The sequence below is a fragment of the Manacus vitellinus genome, unplaced genomic scaffold (assembly GCF_001715985.3).
Source record: "Manacus vitellinus isolate BGI_N305 unplaced genomic scaffold, ASM171598v3 scaffold_12_pilon, whole genome shotgun sequence".
NCBI lineage: Eukaryota > Metazoa > Chordata > Aves > Passeriformes > Pipridae > Manacus > Manacus vitellinus.
The window spans coordinates 6,194,806-6,209,472 of record NW_021938949.1 but is presented as its reverse complement, the minus strand read 5'-3'; the positions used below and the strand labels follow the sequence as shown (position 1 = coordinate 6,209,472).

The window sequence follows — 14,667 nt, the reverse complement described above, 5'->3', positions numbered from 1 at the left end:
CTTTCACTTTTTACAACATAGGAATCCCTTGAGCTCGGAATGTCTCTGCATCAGTTTCTGCTGGAGCCAATCACCTGCCATGCCTGGAACAGAGACCGTACTCGTGAGTAATATCTTTGCTTTCATTCTTAATTGATTTTTTTTTTCAATTGCTGTTCCCTCTTGGCTGTCAGTTTGGGGTCTTGCAATGTTCTGGGTCATGTTTAGGGGAGGTGTGGTCAGATACATAGTTCTAGGTGTTAAATGTTCCGTTTATGATCCAAAAAGCACTCGTCCCCCAAAGCTGAGCTTTTCTAAACTCACTGCTGGAGCTCTGACATCGGAGCAAATTGAGTCTTCCAGGTGTTTTAGAAAGCTCTGCCTCTTGCTCTGCACCTCATGAGATTGACCTGACCCTTACCCTCTCTGACCCTCTATTTCCATACCCCAAACCAGCCTTTTCTTTTAATAGTTCAGTTTTCTACTATAATGTGGATTTTTATGTTCCAAATATGTTGTCTTTCTGTGCAGAATACTCATGACCGTGGTATGTATACCAATATCTTTCAAACTGACAGAGAGCAGGGTTAGATTAGATATTGGGAAGAAATTGTTTCCTGTGAGGGTGGTGAGGCCCTGGCACAGGTTGCCCAGAGAAGCTGTGGCTGCCCCATCCCTGGAAGTGTCCAAGGCCAGGTTGGACGGGGCTTAGAGCAACCTGGGCTAGTGGAAGGTGTCCCTGCCCATGGCAGGGGCTTGGAATGAGAAGGGCTTGAAGTCCCTTACAACCCAGGCCTTTCTGTGTCCATAATTATTTGAGATTTTCCAGGGTTATTGGCCCTTTGTTTACAAAGCCCATGTAATGCCCTCAAATTTGAGAACAGAGGGTTTAGGTGGGAAAGCCTTTTCAGATAAAGCATTGTAATTTGTAATTAAGAAGCCTTCAGTACTATAGGACAGTTTTGTTTCCTCTTTCCAGAGATTGCCATTAGCCCTAATAACCATGAAGTCCACATCTACAAAAAGAGTGGGAACCAGTGGGTAAAGGCTCACGAGCTGAAGGAACACAATGGACACATCACAGGTGAGACTGTGCTGAGCCAGACATGGAGTTTTCCCACCCCCCTGTTTTCCCCAGTTGAGGCTGAACAGGAAATCTGCAAGTGTTGAGTAAATAGATCTTTTTATAGGTTGGCATTCCCACTTACAGAGAGCCTTGCAGCATTTTTCTGGACTGCATGCAATGAATGTTAGGAAGAAAAGCCCTATCTCATTTCCAGACGTTTCAGTGGAGTAACTGAGCCCTTTTTCCTCGTCTATTGCTTATTTTTCATCCATCATGACATAATGAGAACACATTTTCAGTGTACTGAAGTAATCTGGTTGTGTCACAGTGATACATGCTGCTCCCTTTCAAGTGCTAGTACTAAAATTTCATCAAGTATGCGGCTGTAACAGTGGTTTATGGGTCCCAACAGCAATAAATATCCTTTTTTAGGGACTGTATAAACATTTGAAGTGGTCAATCCTGGACTGATGACAGACCATCAGTGAGCACATTTACTGCAGGCCCAGAGTATCTGTAGATCCACAATGAAAATTAAGAGGAGCTGCCACGATGAGTCACAAGGTGTTATTTTAAAAAATGTGATTATCCTGTGGCAATCTTTTATATTACTGGGGTTTTTTTCCATGGTGATAATTACATAAAGGCTTTATTCTCTAAGGAAATGAAAATAATTAATACAAGCACTTGCCCAAAGCAGCAATATCCTTTATTCTGTTCTCAGCTCACTAATGGGCAGGAATATCTGCCCAACAGCATTTTTCAGGAATTTTATTCAATTTTTTTCAATTCTTGCTGTCCAGGAGCACAACTGTCTGTGCTGCTTTGTGAAGTCACTTGGGCTGAATTTACAAGCAACATGCTGTTCCCCAGAGACATTTCTCTCCATTTTACTTGTTCCCGTTGATGTTAGAAGGCAAATATACATGACTTGGGAAAAGAGCTCTCCCTGCCTAGTGCATACCTTTGGAATACTAAGTGCTGTGGTGGTTGTAAAGAGTGCAGCTAAGCTGTGGTTACACACAGGAGATCAACTGATCAAACTGTTTGTAACCTCTGACAGGAGTGAGTCAGCTGCTGCCACTCCAGCTCCTGCTCACAAGGGACAAGGTCCTTCTCTTGACTCAGATTTGTGGGGAGCTGCCTCTGCTCACTTACAGGAAGAGCTTTAATTGCTCTAATTGCTTAGTTTTCTGCTAAGCTAAAAAGCTGGACTTGCCATGGGTCAGAACAGCACCAGTGCTGGTGCAGGGGAGGTGGTGGGCAAGAGAAGTAAAGAGAGGCAGGATGGTCCCTCTTGCAAAAGCAGCATTAGGGCTCGTGTAACTGTGGTTCCAGACCACCAGCCTCTTCAAAATGGAACCTTTTAAGCATAAACCTGTTTGGAAGTAGACAATATATGAATAATACGGTAAAATTAGTACAAATTCTTCTCATAGCTTTTATCCCATTTTCAGTTTATGAGCTTAAGGGATGTTTTCAATACTGAATGTGGTAATGGAAAAGCACTGACATAAAATTTGTGGCAGGAGAGTTGAGGGTTGCACTCTGCATCTCAAAGAAGGTTGCTAGAGAAAAGATGAAAAATAATGTTCCTGTAAGACTTTCCAGTTGAGAACATCCTTCATTGCCTAGGAGGGGAAAGAAGCAATGGCAGCATATCAAGGGCTTTGTTTTATTCCTTGAATTGTTATTTTTGCTTGGGTAAACCTTTCTTTCTTGTGGCACAGCTTAAATGGTCTTGGAAACAATGTAAGGATTGTGTCAGTAAACAAAGATTTATAACTTCTAACAAAAAAACCCCCCTGTTATCTAAACTTTGGATCATGGCTGCAGTCTGGCAGCAAGCAGATGACTTTGTTAGAGGTTGTGCAGTTTTAGAATTGCTGAGTTTCAGCTGTTGGGCCAGATTGTGCAGAAGTCAGAGGTGTGGAGGGTGCTGAGGACGGGCCTTGGCCAGTCTGCAGAGCTCCACCTGTTGGCCAGCCTCAGAGTGGGTTTAGCGGGAAATTCCCGCTGGGATCCGGGAATTCGGGATCTGCAATTTCGGTGAAAGCTAGAGGGAGAAACAGGTATCCCTAACAGTTTAAAATGGCTCCTGGAGAATAAGTGAAAAAGGAGAATAACAGAACTGTAACTGTCTCAGTAATAACTGCCTCAGTGATCAGCTCACCAGGAGCTGCAGTGACAGGACAAGGCATAACGGGTTTGAACTGAAAGAGGGGAAATTCAGATTAGATATATGGAAGAAATTCCCTGAGAGGGTGGGGAGGCCCTGGCACAGGTTGCCCTGAGAAGCTGTGGCTGTCCTATCCCAGGAAATGTCCAAGGCCAGGTTGGATGGGGCTTGGAGCAACCTGGGCTAGTGGAAGGTGTCCCTGCCCATGGCAGGGGGTGGCATAAAATGAGCTTTAAGGTCCCTTCCAACCCAAACCGTTCCCTGACAGAGGGCTGTGAGGCGATCTCTGTTTGCCTTGCTGTGAAGCAAACAGCATGAAGGGGGAAGTTCATTCCTGGGAGCTCTTTCCTTGCAGGCATTGACTGGGCTCCCAAGAGCGACCGCATCGTGACGTGCGGCGCTGACCGCAACGCCTACGTGTGGAGCCAGAAGGACGGCGTGTGGAAACCCACCCTGGTGATCCTGAGGATCAACCGCGCCGCCACCTTCGTCAAATGGTCTCCCTTGGAGAACAAATTCGCCGTGGGCAGTGGAGCTCGGCTCATATCCGTGTGCTACTTCGAGTCTGAAAACGACTGGTGAGCTGGTTCATTTCTGTTTATGCCTGCAAGGTCTGCATGAGAAAGCTGAAGCCTGGAGTCAGCTGTGGTAACTGGGTTACTATTTTACTAATTTCTGAAATCTTCAGGGAATGTAGAGGAATGGCATTTTTCCATTTTGGAGAAAACATTCCCTCTCTTCTTTACTCTGGTGTAGCACCTAAAGGCCTTTGACTTCACTTATTTTCAGGTGATACATATTGGCATGGATCTGTTCTGTCTGACTGCCCTAAACATATGTTGCTTTTCTAAAAGAATTCGTGCAGATTAAAAGTCTATTAACTACACCTGTATAGTTGAAAATAGAGAAATGTTTCCTTCCCCCACCTTGTTCCAGAATGAATGAAGAAACCTTCACTTGAGTCCTTCTTCCATTTACATTATTTTGGACCATTTCTTGTCATTAAAGAGTTTGACTCGGTCACATCTCCAGGATGGTCTGTTAGATGTTTGAGCTTGTCATTGACCTGTTCTGTATTTTGTCATGTGCTTACATCACAGTTTATAGATTTCTATCACAAATATTTCCACCATTAACATGTTTTTCTCATTGGCATCTAAACTTAGTGCTTCTGGTCTTCTCCCTTTGTAGCTGCACGTGTTGGGAGCTACATTTGCTGTATCATCTGTAGGTGAAATCACTGTGGGGAGCATCTCTTACTTTGGGCTGCATAAACAGGCACAAAAACACAGGTGTCCTGTGTCCAGTCTGCCATGTGGAGATGAAAAACAGTGACACCATCTGCAAAATACATTTTAAAGATTGTTTTGGATTTTTCTGCTCTCCAGCATGTTCAGTTATCAATATTTTCTCTGCCTCAGTTGTCTGCAAAAGAACCAGAACCCCATATGTTAAAGAAAAAGAATGTGATCCTTAAAACTGGTGCTTGATGGAAGTAAAATCAAAGGAAAAGCACCATCATCCCAGAGGCCATCAAGTGAATAACAGATTTCATTACTATTTTGTAAATAGTTCAGATAAACTAAATCTGCTGAGGCGTATTTAGGCCAATATTGATGCATTCAGCAGCAGGGCCACTTTGCACTGCACTGCAGATAATTGAGACGAATGCACTGGTCACATCATTGGCAGTTCCCCCATTTACTTGGTTTGTTTTATAGTTATTGTGTTATTAAACAGTAGAAAAGTCAATAGGCAAGAGATGTGACTGTAAAACTCATAGGAAGGAGCTGAGGAGGACTCGTACTTGGTGATCCATGAAAACAGGGCTGCTGAGCTCAGTGTCACAGTCACAGCTGACCTCCTGTTCATGGGGTGTGAGGGACCAGGCAATTCCTGGGCAAAATTCACATTAAGGAGTTCCATCTGATGCATTATAAGAATTAGTTGGAAGGGGTATAGTACTCAGGTGAGGAGATACATATTTAACAAGTTCGTTCATAGTGCTTAAAATTTTCATTAAATAACCATATAAAGTTCACAGATTGCACAAGGGGATGTGAAAGATTTGGGTGTGATGTGTTTTCCAAAATGTTAGTCGTTGGCAAGGAGTGATCTTTTTGAGGAGTACTTGGGGGAGTCAGGTAAAATATGTTCATATACATTTTACACATCTTTCTTTTTTTTTATTATTTTAGGTGGGTGAGCAAACACATTAAAAAGCCCATTCGTTCCACTGTCCTTAGCCTGGACTGGCACCCCAACAATGTTCTGTTGGCTGCAGGATCCTGTGACTTCAAGTGCAGGTGAGAGAAAGAAAAACATCTGTGTGTAATTTGGGGTTCTGGATCAAGCCAGCAGCATGAGCATCTTGATCAGGCATTTGCTATTAGAATAAAAGGTGGCTCCTTGCATGCTCTGCTTGGTACCAAAATAAAATACCCAGCTTGAGAAACGTTGGCCTTGGTGCTGCTGCCTGCTGACTTTGGACTGCCAGCATGGACCTGCTGAGGGACACCTTTCCAAAGGCCTTATCCCACCTTTTTCATCCCTGAGTCATTGGTTCTCTCCCCTTTCCCTGTGCTGACCGTAACGTTCTCGCAGCCCTGTGAGGAGAGCAGGGTCAAGGAATTGATCCACCTGCAACTCAGTGCAGTAAAACACATTTTCTGAAGGGCATTTAAAAAAATAAAAAAAGGCTGTTAAAACCAGATTGGCTTGAGAGAAGGATGGGGCAGACTTTCAAACTGATGGTGGAATTCCAGCATGAGGGATGGGTCCTACAGGCTGCTCTGAGGGAGAGATTGGGGTCACTGCAGGGAAGTTGCATGGGGAGCTGTCTGCAGTGCCTGGCTTTAATTCACATTTACTTAATCACTTGTACCTTGGATGATAATGAAAGCTTCTTTTCTTAAATTCTTTATGTAATAGGGCAATTTTTAAGCTTCAAAGTGTGTACTAAAAATGACTAAGGAGGAGTGGGAAGTGGAGGTGGGACTGACTATTACATTCCTTATTTCAGAATGAAACCCTCACATCTAAACCCTATCCTTTGAAACTTTTTTATGTAAGGAACAATGACAAATGGAAGCTGGGAAGGAGAGTTGTCTCCCTTCCCTACCTTATCTCATTTTCATTAGATAAACTCTATATATTCACTTCCTTTCACAAAAAATATGATGTGAGACGTACTCACTCATCTTCCAGAAGCAGCTGCTTTTCAAATGTGGAAATCTTCTCATGTGTGTTCATAAAGGATCTTGGGACTTTGACATTAGGTCACCTGAAATATATTATGTGTGTGTATATATTTATATTACCTTGGACTGGAGCTTTTTCCAGTGCTTGTTATGGACATTGCATCTCTGGTTATCTCCTTTTCCCTGTTTGGTTGAAAGTTAGATTCACATAGTTTTTCTGTTCAGTGTGATTTTTTTTTAAAAAAATAATTATATTTTCTGGACGAAAATGGTGTGGTTCAGTTGGTTTCCTAGGAACATTGTCTAGAAGACTTGCTTAGTCTTTTATTTCCCATCAGAAAACTCACTCTGTCCTGCACCTCATTTCTCTGAAAATGGGCTATATTTTGAAAAAAAAGACCCAGGTCCTTAAAACATTTGGGAAACTTTCTGCTCTTGCTTAACATTGTACTTCAGGATGATTCATTAAAAAATTTTACTGTTTTTCTCATAGAAATCTCCACATAGAAACATTAAAGAAAGAGTAGTGGAGATTGGTACTGGGTTTGTGTTTCTATTTCTTCCCCAAAACCATGAGAAACTGTTCTCTTGGGTAAACAGTGAGTACAGACCTCTAGAATTCTCCTTCTAGGGAGTGTTCACTTCCATATTAAAGATAATAAAGATACCTGGCTCTGAAGTATTCACCTGTTCTGATGAAAATTATGGAATGGATCTGCCAGAGCCACTGCCAACTAACAAGAGCCAACTGGGGGACATGTTGGGAAAAGATTGGAGGGCAGGAGGCTGCAAGTTGATGGAAATACAGCAGAGTTTTCTGGTGGTTGGCCCAGATAGATGAACTCCCCTTCCATTTATCTTTAAAATAAAAAAAAATATATATAACTAATAGCACTGCATAGGTGTGAATTTTATATTCTTGCTGGAACAACGTTGCTGTGGGAATAAAAGTAATTTCCTAGTGTTCTTTTCGAGGCTGGGGCCTTCAAGCTGTTTTTAAAAGAGAGGGAGACTTCAGTGAGGGAAAAGACTTATTTTTATTTTAACTAACAGTTAAATTTGAGGTCTTTCACTACTTAGGAATGATTTTCCTGCCTTGTGTCAAAGGCTATTGCTTTAAACATCTTGTCCTATTTCCATACATTAGGAGAACCATCCTTTTAGATGGCTCTATAAAATTAAGTTTTTTGAAGGATTATAATTAGATTATATTTAAACTGATAGAGCCAAATATAAATTCATACTTAATTCCCTGAAAATCTGTACCTAATATAGCTGCAGTTATGATACCCTTATCATTCCAAACGAGCAGCTCTATTGGAATTAGCTGAATATAGGTACCTTTGGAAGTGCTTACCCCACACATGTAAAACATTTAAAAAACATTTCCTTAAACTCACTATAAAATAATTCCTTTTTTTATGTGACTGCAACCATGAGTATCTGATCAGAGATTTTCATTTATACTGAGTTTTTCCCTCTGGTAGTAGTGTGCTGTAGCTCTCCTGCTCCTCCTGCTCAATGGACTCTAATCCTACGTTGGTGACGTCCCAGTAAATTCCATGGTAACACTCAGGAGCACCATATTGTGGCACGTCTGAATCATGCAGAAGGAATCCAATGAAAGGGGGAGGCTTTCTATTTAAACATATCTTGAAAATTGTAGTGCTGGGGAGAAAAAAAAACCCACCAAACCTATAAAAACATTGTGGTATTTCAGGTTTTTAAGGCTTTTTTTTTTTTCAATAACGAGCAGGAAGAAGGTGGCTCAGAGCCCCTTTGCAGGCATCAGAACATCGGGTTTCTTTCTTTGAAATCCTGCTGTTCCTAAAAAGTGGGTAATTTTGTAGGTGTTTGTATTAGCTTCTAATTACTCACTGCTGTTCCTGGGTGTTCTCTAGCTGAGGGATTGACTCTGGAGAGCTGTTAGCGCTGCAAAAGGATGAAAGGGAAATCTTGGCACACTGGAAAATGCACTGACAAACGTGTGTTTTTGTGCCATCTTCTGGAAAAAAAGGAGAGGGGTACAAGAACAGCGTTTATGAAAAACCTGTGTGCTTTTACACCCTTTCTCTCTCCACACTGAAGCTTCCAGGCTTGTTTAAAGACACCATAATATTTTATTTGGGGGGAATCAAACACATCCCTCCGCTTCCGACGCGAAAAGCACCCGGAGCTCCCAGGAGGTTTGTTCTCTCTTTGTTCACACCAGAATCTTTCTTTTTTTATTTGCAGGGTGTTTTCCGCCTACATTAAGGAAGTGGATGAAAAACCAGCCAGTACTCCCTGGGGCTCCAAAATGCCTTTTGGGCAGCTGATGTCGGAGTTTGGGGGAGCGGGAAGCGGGGGGTGGGTGCACAGCGTGAGCTTCTCTGCCAGCGGGAACCGCCTGGCCTGGGTCAGCCACGACAGCACCGTGTCGGTGGCTGATGCCTCCAAAAACATGATGTAAGTACCCCCTTGCTGTTCCTCATCAGCTGTTGGACTTGATGATCTTAAAGGTCTTTTCCAACCCTAAGGATTCCGTGATTCTCTGTGGAATGTCGTGTCTTTATCTCACGGGGGCTGTGACTGCTGTTGCCATTTTTACTGCTCTGGGTTCCAGGAGTCTCTTTGAGGCTCATTTAAGGTTGATACTTAAGAATTTCAATTACATACTCTAAAATTCTTAGAAGAACTCTTCAGTGAGGGCATAGCCAGTTTACTTGGGGGGGGGGAAGCATTTGAAAAGAAGAAATTGCATTCCACTCTGTGTGGAAATATACAGAGAACTTTGGGGGAAATAGTATTTCCTTGTAAATAGATTCAAGAGAGTCCAGAAACAGGCTCACTCCATAACTAATAAGACCCTATCCCCAACCAGGATATGGAAAATAAGTTGTTCATTTCATGAAATACGAATTCCAACCACTGTCATTAAGGTTCTGCAGAGGCAAGGTTTCAACTTCCAACCTTGCACCTTCCAGTTCAACAAAATATGTAATGAACAGTTCCTCCTCCTGCTCCTCCTCTTGATCTGCATAACTTTGCAGTGTCCATGGCTTTCTAACCAAGAAGGAAGAGATTCTCCATATGTTTTGGCAGCAGAGATCTCTGGGGATCATCCAGGCACTGCTGGGATTCATTTTGAATTGTGGTTCTGATGGCTACAGTTATATCAGTACCTGGCAGGGGATATCAGTCATTATAAAGTGTTTCAGAATTCTTTTCTCACTCGTCATTAAATCACAAAAACTGACTTAATTGAACATAAAGGCTTTTTCCCTCTGAAAAGATGTCAAACATTAAAACTTCAAGTGCTTTTAATATGCAAATGAAGTTAATAACTTCATCAGTCTGAACATTTTTGGGAGTGTTCCTTTTAAACTCTTGCCCCTATTTGCACACAATATTGGCAACTTCCCCCTTTCACCTGAAACACTTCATTTTGTGACAGATCCTCCAGGACACTTTCATTACCTTTAAAACTTCTCGTTAAAAATTACAACCCTCTGGAGTCACCACAGGACAACTGAGCCACGCTGGCTTTTCCAGTAATCCTTGTGTGGGAACGGTGTCTATTTTTTGTTAGAGCCAAAAACGAGAGGTTTCAACGAATTCCTGTAACAAATGTTCTTGTGTTCAGGGTTTCACAGCTGAAAACAGAGTTCCTCCCACTCCTGAGCGTGTCGTTTGTCTCTGAGAACAGCGTGGTGGCAGCTGTAAGTGTCGGTTATTTTCTGCTTTTAGAGTGTTGTCGTGTTTCGGAGGGGGGAGAAACACCATCTTTTACCCAGCTAATAATAATAAATGAGCTCTTCCCTGGTGTCAGTCTCTGCATTCTGCAGCCAGAAGCAGCAGCAGCACCCGGTGGGGACGGGCAGGTTGTGCCTCCTGACAGGCTTCCGTGGTGTTTGGTTGCAGGGCCATGACTGCTGCCCCATGCTCTTTAACTGTGACGACCGTGGCCTGCTGACCTTCGTTTCCAAACTAGACATTCCAAAACAGAGCATCCAGCGCAACATTTCCGCCATGGAACGCTTCCGGAACATGGATAAAAGAGCCACCACGGAAGATCGCAACACGACCCTGGAGACGCTGCACCAAAACAGTATAACGTGAGTGCCCTGCTGCCAGGGCCAGGGGAGGGAATGCTCCCCACATCTGTTTGGTTTCCCAGGATGTTCTGCAAACCTGGGAGAGCTCGGGGTTGCTCTACCAGGAAAGTTTAGCCAGTATCCCCTTTTCCTTGTAGTCTTTCCCTAACACACCTGCCTGTTTCTGGGACGTGCGTGGAAGCTGGAGTTAATCATTGACGTGGTGTGCGTGCTTCTCCTGTTTGCTCGTGACTGATGTGTTCTGTAACCTGGACACAGCTTATCTTATCAAATATGTGGATGGTTCCCAAGAGGCTGGTGGCACTGTGCAAAATCTAGTCAGCAAAATCCACCTCAAACAGGAATTTACATCCCAGCTCCCTGTTTAACATGTTATTGCCTTGTGTATTTAGTTATTGTGTATTACTGTTTTCAAACTGAAAGAGAGGAAATGTAGGTTAGATATATGGAGAAAATTCTTCCCTGTGAAGGTCCTGAGGTAGATTGCCCAGAGAAGCTGTGGCTGCCCCATCCCTGGAAGTGTCCAAGGCCAGATTGGATGGGGCTTGGAGCAACCTGGTCTAGTGGAAGGTGTCCCTGCCCATGGCAGGGGGTGGGACTAGATGAGCTTTAAGGTCCCTTCCAGACCAAACCATTCCATGATTCTGTTGATCAAAATGATTGATCCAAGTTAATTGAGTAAAGTATCCCTGCATTTAAAAAAAGCATGAGATCCCAGAGGATGATGGGCAGTTCATGTTAATGCAAGCAAAACATTTTTGCTGCAGCCACCAGGCCATGAAGGAGCTCTCAGCATCCTTTTCTTGGCTTATTTTTCTGAGGCATTTGACCAAAAATCTGGTGTAAGCTCTGGTATACTCATGTCTCCATCTGAAGGAGTAGGAGTAGAATTCAACCCAAATTTCCCAGCTTTCTGGCTCTCTGTAATGGGTGTTAGAGCTCTCACTCTCTGTTTGCAGCCAAGTGTCTATTTATGAAATAGACAAACGGGATTGTCGGAAATTCTGCACCACCGGCATCGATGGAGCAATGACCATCTGGGATTTCAAGGTAAAAACAGGCTTTTACTACTGTGTTTATGTGAACTAGCTGGGGTGGGGTGGTTTTTTTTGATCTCTTAACATCCACTCCTGGGGCTCGGCCCTAAGGCAGGTTTCATTAGCAGCAGGAAATCCTGACAGGAATATTCAAGACCATTAGTGAACTCTGTAAGAAGAACAGATCCAACAATCAGCATAAATGCAGATGCACTTCATTTAGCAGATGGTGCTTATGCAGACTTAATTTTTTAATGGAATTACTTAATGTCCCTGTAGGAATTCCCACCAATTCTTTTCTTCTCCAACCTCAGCCACAGTTGGGCTGGAATATTCACTGGTATGACACAGCCCATTGCCTCTTCCTGCTCCCATCCCATGGGACTCTGCTCCCTGTTCTGCTGTAGAAGATGGTTCTGGCCTCTCAGAATTAACTTACCAAAGTAGTAAGAAGTTGCCTCAAAGAATTGGAAAATACAATAAAGATCCTAAAAGGATTTAATAATGCTCATGCTTGCTTTGCTGAGGCCTGGCCGACAGAGGTCTCTGCTGGCCTTCCCAAAACTCTTGGGATCTGGTTTAGGAAAAGAATGGGTTGTCTGTGTTCTGTGATGCCAGAAAGTTCTGGAGGAGCCAGAGAAGAGATTGAGGTGATCTATAAGCTGCTTTAGTGCAGCTTCAGGTCTGTATCACAGGTTTGTATATGCCTGAGTTTGAAAAGAATGACTGTTGTGGTCTCTGGCTCTTGAACTAGGAAGAAATTCTTTCCTTTACAAAGAAATTGTTCCCTGTGAGGGTGGGGAGGCCCTGGCACAGGTTACCCAGAGAAGCTGTGGCTGTCCCATTCCTGGAAGTGTCCAAGGCCAGGCTGGATGGGGCTTGGAGCAACCTGGGCTAGTGGAAGGTGTCCCTGCCCATGGCAGGGGGTGGAACTGGATGGTCTTTTAAGGTCCTTTCCAACCCAAACCACTCCATGAATCTATGAATATGAGTCTAATCTCAAATATTGGGGTTTTTTACTTGTTTTTCTCAGCATTTACACCGAGTTATTTAACACAAGTTACTGCAGCTGATAGTGATTAAGATTTTTCTCTCTTTCAAGACCTTGGAGTCCTCCATTCAAGGGCTACGAATCATGTAAAGATGGATTTCCATGATCTAGCAGGACAAACTGCTTGACAGAATGCAGCTCCCACATCTGCACAAATCCGAAAAGGGAGGAGGAGGAAGGTGAAATATTTGGAAACACTGAGAAAATATGGCTTGGCAGATTTTCTTTTGAATCTAAATTTGGTGAATTGTGTTGGTTTCAAAATCAGCTGTGATTGTTCCTTTTTTTTTTTTTTTGTTTTGGTTGGTTGTTTCATTCCATTCTTTACCAAAGCTGCTCCTTAAGTAGTTTATTGCAGGAAGTTGTGAATCACTAACTTAAAAGGGGAATTTTATGTAAATTGTCTGCTAGAAATAATAATAATAATAAAAAAGAGAAAAACTGGTCCTGCACTGATACTTTATGGCCTTAAAACAAGCAAAGTTCATCTTAATTGAAAGTTTCTCAGAGTTGACAGAGGAAGACCTGGAGTTCTGATGATCTGGATGTGAAGGTTCAGATGAGCTTCTTCCTGGGAAATTGTTCCCTTGAGGTGATGATTTTGGAGGATGAATGATTTTATCCTACTACCCTTAATTCTGCCTGCCTTGTGTTTAATCCATAATAACAGCAAATTAACCTGAATGTCTTTTTTTTATTGTCTGCTCAGTGGGCCACAGTTTTCTCCGAAGGCAAATGATGGGAATTATTTGTAGTTCCCTTTCAGGACTGGTACCAAACCTGCTCCCAGTGCAGTGCCTGGGGGATGAGGTGAAAGGCTGCATGTGGAAAGTGAGGCAAAAATCTGCTGAGCCACATCTTGGGAAGACAAATGAAAAGCAAATGACTCTGTGAGTCAGTGGAGCTGCACAGGCCTGGGTGTTGTGCAGAGCCGAGTACTTGGCCTGTAAGATCCTGTGTTTATAGTGACTGGTGGGGAATGGAGCACCTGAGAGGTGTCACTGTGGTCTGGCTTCAGTGCAGGGCCTTTGTCTCCAGAAACCTTTTACAGTTCAGCTCTGAGCCTCAGGAGCTCACAGAGGCATTTGCATATAACTTATTTTACTCACAGAACTGGTCCCTTGAGGCCGGGACAGGCTGTGCTCTGAGGGGATTAGCTGGCTCATGGCATTGCTTTACAAGGTTCAAGACTCGTTTCTGTTGAAAATGCAGAAGTGTGTTTAAAAAAACCCCAATGACTACATTTACCACTTCCTCTGGAACCAGAGTTGCTTCATTCCTGCTTGTTTCTCAGCTTGGGGTGGCTGAAAGGGGAGGGTGGAAGATCAGCTCACAAAGTGACAGCTCCTGTCCTCCACTGCAGAGCTGGATCCTTCTTGGGTGCTGTGCTGCCTGCACAGAACTGACTGGTTTTCCAGTTCCTTCTGGTTTCCTTGTGTCTCTCACCTTCCTCCCTTGGCAGTCAGGTGTGGCTTTGCACTTTCCTCTCCCTTCAAAACATAAAATAATGAGTGTTTAACCTCTTCTCGTCTTGCAGTCTACGGATCTGGTGTGTAGGATGGCTGGGGTGGGTGGGGTTTGTCAGCTGGGACACAAGGATAATGGAGTTTAGTGTCCTCTGGGTCAGAGTGACACTGGAGCATGGATTTGGCTTTGTCCATCTCTGTATGGACTATTAGATGTTTGTCTCACAGACAGTGATGATTTTGTTTCTGGAGTCACTTTGAAAGGTTGGTGGTTAATGTCCAAAAAGTATTAAAAAAAAGGATTCTAAAATATGTGGTCCAACTAACATAAAAAAGGGTGGAAAAATCACCTAATGGGAGAAGGGAGAAAATGGATCTCAATGTTTATGCCTGGGGCTGAGAAGGGACCCTGCCCTCCCTGCACTGCTGCTGTCCCAGTCCTGCAGAGTCACTCGGGGAGGGAAGAGGTGAGTGCATCCCCCTGCTCAAGGAGGGAAGGGGTGAGAAACTGAAACCCATCTCTCTTTCCCAGAACTTCCAGCAGGAGCTGAGCTACCCTGCCCGGCCAGGAACGGGATAAAAATGGGTTGCT

The 14,667-nt window shown here is 43.4% G+C and overlaps 1 protein-coding gene across 1 annotated transcript; it reads left to right on the top strand.

The window, feature by feature from the left end:
- On the top strand, window positions 1–13,054 carry ARPC1A (actin related protein 2/3 complex subunit 1A). The gene is made up of 9 exons (XM_029957889.1): window positions 1–103; window positions 959–1,063; window positions 3,580–3,802; window positions 5,423–5,530; window positions 8,660–8,872; window positions 10,050–10,125; window positions 10,328–10,521; window positions 11,481–11,571; window positions 12,661–13,054. Exons 1-9 carry the CDS (start codon window positions 40–42, stop codon window positions 12,697–12,699), a joined length of 1,113 nt encoding a protein of 370 aa, XP_029813749.1. The 5' UTR covers window positions 1–39; the 3' UTR covers window positions 12,700–13,054.
- The last annotated feature ends 1,613 nt before the right edge of the window (window positions 13,055–14,667 follow it).

Coding starts and splice junctions, on each gene's coding strand:
- ARPC1A (XM_029957889.1), top strand. CDS start 40: ATGTCTCTGCATCAGTTTCTGCTGGAGCCAATCACCTGCCATGCCTGG. Junction 3,803..5,422: donor TTCGAGTCTGAAAACGACTG/GTGAGCTGGTTC, acceptor TTATTATTTTAG/GTGGGTGAGCAAACACATTA. Junction 8,873..10,049: donor GATGCCTCCAAAAACATGAT/GTAAGTACCCCC, acceptor TCTTGTGTTCAG/GGTTTCACAGCTGAAAACAG.